This window comes from Lathyrus oleraceus, chromosome 4 (genome assembly GCF_024323335.1).
Source record: "Lathyrus oleraceus cultivar Zhongwan6 chromosome 4, CAAS_Psat_ZW6_1.0, whole genome shotgun sequence".
NCBI lineage: Eukaryota > Viridiplantae > Streptophyta > Magnoliopsida > Fabales > Fabaceae > Lathyrus > Lathyrus oleraceus.
In genome coordinates, this window is record NC_066582.1 from 274,401,909 (window position 1) to 274,409,809 (window position 7,901).

At 30.0% G+C, this 7,901-nt stretch overlaps 1 protein-coding gene across 1 annotated transcript; it reads left to right on the plus strand.

Moving 5' to 3' along the window:
- The first annotated feature begins 3,312 nt into the window (after positions 1-3,312).
- On the plus strand, positions 3,313-4,866 carry LOC127137068 (cytosolic sulfotransferase 5-like). The gene is made up of 2 exons (XM_051063562.1): positions 3,313-3,358; positions 4,184-4,866. Exons 1-2 carry the CDS (start codon positions 3,313-3,315, stop codon positions 4,864-4,866), a joined length of 729 nt encoding a protein of 242 aa, XP_050919519.1.
- Positions 4,867-7,901: the final 3,035 nt, after the last annotated feature.

Here is a 7,901-nt window from a genome sequence, read left to right on the forward strand (position 1 = left end):
ACATTCTTGTCTATTGGATTGCAACCCATTGGTCAGATCTTTTCAACTCTCAACTTTTAAATTTGTGCTTAGGATTAGTCTCTTCATCTCTTCCCCACTTCTTTAATTTCAAAATCTCTCTCTCTCTCTCCTTTTAAAATCTTCTTTGCTTGTGTTTTCTAAACTTAGACCATATTGCAAACTAGAAACTTTGGCCGTATGCCATTGCATTTTCAAACTATTTTTCTTAAAACAAACTTGTAAATAAACTTAACTATACTTGACTTAAAATTTCAAAATACAAAAATAACTAACACTCATTTAAACCATTTTGGGCCCTTTGTGCCTTTGTTAAACTTAAAATTTTGTTAAAAGCAATGCACTCACTTTGAAATTGATACCACGAAATTGATCCCTCATTTTATGTTGGTACGTAGGCACAAGTCTGAAGGTCCTGTCAAACACAAAAAAATATAATTAATGAATTCTTTTCTCATCCCTCCATTCTATTTATTACAAACATAATTTGTACAAAAACACATATGCACAAAAAAAGGGATCCCTAGGAGTACCTAGGACACTTTGGATGCTAACACCTTCCCTCTGTGTAACCAATCCCCTTACCTATAATCTCTGGCATTTTATTAGTTTTTATTTGAAAACTTCTTATCTTTCGGGTTTTTTTCGTACTTTTCCCTTTTTCCTTGGAAACAATAAAAGCACGGTGGCGACTCTGGTTTTATTGACGCCTAGCTTATCCATAGCCTGATGGTCATAAATTTACCACTACACTTAGCTTCTGACATCTTCTCCCCCAGGGCACTTGAGGAATTGGATATCTCAATGATATTAATGTGAAAGTCATGAATACTCTCATCCTCCTTCATTCTTAAGTACTCAAACTTGGTGGTAAGAAGTTAAAGTCTTGACATCTTCACCTTAGAGGTTCCTTCATGAGAAGTCTTCAAGATCTCCCAAGAATCTTTAGCAATAATGCAATTGTTTATTAGTTTGAAGATGTTCTTGTCCACTCCATTGAACAAGACATTCAATGCTCCGGAGTTTCCCTGAGCTAATTTATCATCTTTATCATCCCAGTCTTCCTCAGCCTTCAGCACATCAGTAATCTTACCATCCTTATCTCTAGTCATTGGTGGCTCTCATCTCTTGACCATAAATTTCCAGGCCTTGTTGTCCACAGATTTAATAAAAGCCACCATACGAGCTTTCTAGTAGTCATAGTTGGTTCCATCAAGAATGGGTGGTCTGTTCACAAATCCTCCTTCCTTGTCCATTGTACCAGAAAGTATCTTCCTTGAATCTCACCTAGACACAGAGCAGGATGCCTGCTTTGATACCAATTAAAATCCTGGTATGCAAATATCAGATGTCCTAAGAGATGTTGAGACACTGATATTTGATCAAAACACAATAACAAGATAACTTACAGATAGGGGAACATAAAATAATAGAATATGCAAAGTTGTTAATCTAGTTCGATATACAACAACAACTTCATTTATGGACTACCAAGCCAGGGAGGAAATTCACTAACTAGTATCAGATTGTAGACCTTCTGCAAATTATCTCCAATTTACACTCTACTCCCTAATCACTACCGTGCTTAACTTCTACCTAACAAACTCCTAGGTATGAGACCCTTGTCACTTCCCTTTCAATCACAACATGGATAATTCAAACAATTACAAGATATTCTGAAGTCACACTTCATAGACACACAATCACTCAATGCTTAAAATTTTATGAGTGTTTGACAAACCTTACAACTCAATAGACATAGTCCTACTCATATATAAAGATGATATTAGAGATACTCACAATTAACAAGAACACTCAAACCTTAACACCATACTAACACCTTCTTTTCTTTGTGCTTCAATTAGGTTTGAGGAATTCTATATATAGCCATAGATTGAACTGGATTTGGGCCTTATACACGCAGTGAAGTAGTTGCACAATGTTAGGTTAATAATCAAAAGTTTCCTAAAATGTCTCAACATTTAGAAAACAGAATAAGTTTAAAATCAATTAGAATCTATGATTCCTCACTCTTTGACGCCACATGGGATCACTTAATATTCCTAGAATATTCTATAATCAGCTAAACAATTAATAGTTACCAAGAGTAAAACCTATTTCAAACAAGATGTTGAATCCACATGTTTGTTCAACACGTTGCATTCAAAGTATAGTTTTCCCCGTTCATCTTCAATTAATAGGAAGCTTTGTATTTAAAGTACAGTTTCCTCCGTTCATCTTCAATTTTGTGCACTGAAACTCACACGGATCTCACCAAACAGTAGTGTTTCCCAATCCCAGAAAATCAATAAATGTGATTCTATTACAATTCTGGTTGTAAACTCAACGCGACGTCAAGAAAAGAAATCAATCACACACTCCTCACTGTACACTCGTATTTTCCTGTGAATCTTCCCTCTGAATCGAACTCGAGCTCTAGATACCAATTGTTGGTGCACAAGGTTAAAGATAAAGATGGAAGAAGAAAGAGAGGAGAGAAAAAATGGTTATAACAAACTCTCAAAAAATGGTGGAAGGAAAATTTGTTGTAGTATTCTATTGAAAAACGATTACAAGAGTTGCGTAAGTACACTTATCAAACTACAACATAAGCGTTACAAACTAAACAAACTGTTACGTAAGCAAAACCAACAAATGCTAAAACTCAGAAGTTAAGATAGGTTATGAATAAACAACTTCTAAGAAATATTGTGTAGCTTCTGAACACTACACCTTATGAAACAACTTCTAACTACTACTTTTGACTAATATCCTTTGATGCTTATGACTAACACAAGATTCTAAATAATGAATTACGTCTAAGAGGGACACATGCCTACATTGATGGCAACGTGATTCCGTCCCTGGTTGTGGTGGTCATATAAATAATTATGATAGTGGCATGTTCCACATGCTATTGCCAAATATCAAAAGGCCCAAGATATGAAATATATTTTGGGAAAATAGGTGATGCATTATTATAATGTAAATTAATTTTATATTATTAACTAATGACGATCATGTATTCTTCCACATCACTCTTATATTTTAAATTTTTTTATAATAATATAATACACTATTAATTTTTTATTAAATGATAGTGTAAAATTATTTTCTTTTGTTAGTATATATTTATTAAATCCATATATTTTATCCTTATCGAAAAAAATCTCATAATGGACATATCAAATAAAAGAGGAAATTAGGAATAAATTAAGAAAATCTTTCTCACCACTACAATTTCTCATTTTTATCATATCCATCTTTTCACTAACATTTATCATTATTATTGTCATGGATAACTCTCATTCTTCGCCGAATTCAAGTCCTCTCTACATAGGTGATTCTCAAATACTACTGTAAATTCTTTTTATTTAAAATTTAGTCTGCCTATATATGAGATTATTATTTGTTTAAAAATTGCTTGTAAAAAAGATTGTATATTTTGTAAGAGTGAAAAATTAAAGGTGGAAACATAGAGTAGATTTTGCTACCTAAATGATTAATGGGATAAAGAGATTTACTAAATTTTCTGCACATACACACGTGATATGAAGTTATTCGACTCATTCCAACTTGATTTTTTTAAATGAATCTTGTAGTATAATGTATTTTTATTAAAATATTTTTTAAATGTATTAAATAAAATTGATTGAAATAGCTTATCATAAACAATCATTTTAGTTATTCTATCTTTTTGCTACAATTTTTTAGTGATTTATTAAAATAAAAACCTAATTTGATTAGGTTATCATAAAGTAATTTTCTAAAAAAAATCTTATAACTAATATTTAAGTTCCCTTAATTTCAAATTTTTATTTTAATTCTTTTCCAATATATACATATCAAAAAATTGTTACACTAATACATAGTTATAAAGAAATATTGTCATTAGAGATTTAATCCTAGAGAATCTATTTATATTTATTTAACTCAACTAATACATATTAGTTGAGTATTCTAGTAATCCTTAATTTTGATATTTTAATTCATTAAGAATAACATCACTTAAAACTTATAAGAGATTATATATAACCAACTTCAAGGATTATATATATAACCAACTTCAAGCATTATAACCATAACCAACCGAAAAACCTATTCTATCTCAACTCGAGCCACCCATATGAGCCATGGAAATTCAAATGATGAAAACATGACATAGGCCAAGAATGTAAGGAGTTATCACTCATATTGCTATTAGAAAAAGGTTGGATTGCAATCCATGTATCTTATGATCTTGTTTCCTTTTGGAAGATTGACCTTTACTCTGACAAAGATTTAGCTCCTAATCTTCAAACAATATCTCCTCCAAGACTTTTCTCGACTCATCTATCTTATGAATCATTGCCAAAATCTATGAAAGACTCGAGTTGCAAGGTGATCTATCTATATAGAGATCCTAAATACAACTTTATTTCACTGTGGCATTTCTTAAACAAGATAAGACCAAAAAGTAGGGAAACACTTCCATTAGAAGAAGTTTTTGAAATTTTTTGTAAAGGAGTAACTCCTTTTGGACCTTTTTGGGAGCATGTATTAGGATATTGGAAGAAAAGCTTGGAAAGTCCCAAGAAGGTTATGTTTTTGAAATATGAAGAAATAAAAATGAGACTAAACTTTTACTTAAAAGAGATTGCTAAGTTTTTGGAGTGTTCATTCTCTAAAGAAGAAGAATCTAAAGGAGTGGATGATGATATATTAAATTTGTGTAATTTTGAGAAATTGAGTAATTTGGAAATTAATAAAATTGGAACAACGTCTATTAAAGTTGAAAACAAAACTTTTCTCCGTCTTGGTCAAATAGGAGATCGGAAAAATATTCTTACACATGAGATCATGTACTAGTCTAGTTTGTTTCCATCAATAAAATTGTACTTATACAAAAATTTTACATTTTATAAATTTTTTAATTTTTTGATTATTTAATAAATGTAGAGTCATAATATATATATATATATATATATATATATATATATATATATATATATATATATATATATATATATATATATATATATATATATATATATATATATATATATATATATATATTATGACTCTACATTTATTAAATAATCAAAAAATTAAAAATTTTATAAAATGTAAAGATTTTTTATAATTAAAATTTTATTGATGGAAACAAACTAGACTAGCACATGATCTTATATAAAGTCTACTAAATTATATGATTTCATTCATCATATTTCTAAATAAAACTTCTCACATCAATTATTTTCCATAGTAAACAAGATTTTTCTTTAAAATTTATCTATTTTATCATTTATTCTCGATGCTCTAAATTAAAGAATATAAAGTTTATTTTATAAGGGCTCACATATTGAAAAAACAGATAGAATAAAAAGGAGTCAGCCGACCATATCGAAATTCACTCAAAATATTATAAATCTTTATAAAATAATTAAGACTATTTTTGACAATAACATTTTAATATTCAAAAGGATAAAGAGAAATAGAGGCGAGCCCTATATTAGTAAAAATCATATGCACAATTTTACTTTCCTTGTATAAGTGAAACGGCCTAGATGCAATTAAAATAGTGCAAGATTCTAATGTGTTTCTTAAATGTTGAGGCACTAAATTGTCTTAAAAAATTGACCCCAAGAGAGAATCAATTTGAATCCAAAACTTATACAAATCTCTCTCTCTCTCTGAGTTATATATATATATATATATATATATATATATATATATATATATATATATATATATATATATATATATATATATATATATATATATATATATATATATATATAGTTTAGGAGGACATGTGAGTTACGTTCCGTACTACAACACTCTCTTTAGACGTACGTAGGCTCTCAAATGTCTATGAGTACACTCAAACTACGTACGTACTACAATACTCCCACTAAACTCTAAATTAGGGGGACATGCGAGCTACATATACTATAACACTCTATATATGTCCGTAGACTCTCAACTGTTTAGGAATACATGTGAGTTACGTTTGAACTATGGCACTCTCTAGATGCAAACCTACTTTCACTATAGTCTGATGCATGATGATCAGACATACACGAATTTCTCTCAAACCTCATTCCTCTTTTGTAACATATTTACCTTGATTACCATATTAGGGTTTTCACAAGGTTTTACCACACATTCACTTTGATTTCCAAATTAGAGTTTCACAATGGTTTCGAACTTTAAACTCAACTGCCACATTAGGGTTTCATAACGATTTTACCAATCACTGCTCACATGTCCTAAGGTTTATCTCACATTAATTTATTACCTATCAATTCCCTAAGCGGCTTCGATATCTATTCGAATCAATTTCGATTAACAAGCATAATAGATATAAGACAGATTGATATTCATATATTCCGAATTAAACAAACTGATTAATACAATCGTTAATTAAGCAAACATGATTTACAAACGCGATTTAACAACAAAGCGATGAAAATTGTGATTAACAGTTAAGAATACAATCATACGAATTTAATCAAAACCATTTCATAAAACACAGATTAAGAAAATGAATTTTCATAGAATAGAATTGAAAGAGAACGAAATTAAATTGATAGGATAAAAACCTCAAAGGCTAAGAAATTCGATTACAGCAGATTGACTCTAGAAGATTAGTTCCCATTCATAATCGCCCAAAGCAAAAAGATATCGTGAATAAGGTGTAATTTGATACAGTAGCGCAGATGATCCTTTTAAACAAAATAATGATTGCACTTATAATTAAACTGGGTCGAAAAAACAAAATCCGGCCCAAAAGAAATTATTTCCCAAAGTATGAAACTTCAACGAATTATGTGAGACTCCCGCACTCCGAATCAGCTTTTGGCTTCAACACAAAAGTTGTCGCTCTTACTCTTAACTCTCCAACACATGTTGGAACGCGCAAAATGGGATCTCGTAGCTCAAGTTATGATCCGAACAATGAACAAGTATCAAATAACAACTCAAACTGAAAATATGTTAAAGGCAAATATGAACTTAAATCTAAAAACATAATAAAATAGTAAAATAAGCAAAATAAATTAGAGAAATGCCTAAGTAGAATTATAGAAGAATGTGCATCAAAATGCACTGATCAATTACATAATTGTTTTGTTTGAGTTTTTATAGATCCTGAAGGGGTGGTAATCGATTACACTATTGTTCTGCCTGAGTTTTTACAACTGCTGAACAACTTCTATGGCTGTTGAAGGGGTGGTAATTGATTACATCCTGAGTGTAATTGATTACACCCTGATTGACTACAATGTGTGAATTTTCACGTTTCACAGCAGTAATCACGTATAAACTCAATTCAACCTCAATTTATAGTGTCAACACGAATTTACAAAACATAATACATTATGACATAAAATAACCATCAATTAAACATAATACATTCATCATAACACATATTCATCAAATAAAAACATGATACAAATATTCATACAAGTAAATTAGGGAAAAACACATCAAATTATTCAAAAAACTTAACTCATTGATGATATGAGAGAGATTCATAACCTAGGATTTAGGAATAATCATCTCGTAAGACAATTCCCACATGAATTAGAACTGATTTGGAGTTCAAGGAAAACCCCACTCCCTTAAACGTTAAAATACCAATGTTCTAGAATAATATCTCCTTACCTTTTTATTGGAGAAATTCCTCTGCGAAACTTTCGACAATAACTACAACCTCATTTACATAATCTCTACGGTGATATTTTTGGTGAAATGAGAATTTTCTCTTAGATTTTAAGAGAAAAAAGTTTCTTTGGAGAAAAAGAGAGTAACTAGGGTTTTTCTTTTTCTTCATAGAATGACATGTTTCTCTTTTTATTTTGCACTTTTTCCAATTTCACTCATTTTTCTCTATTTCTGTA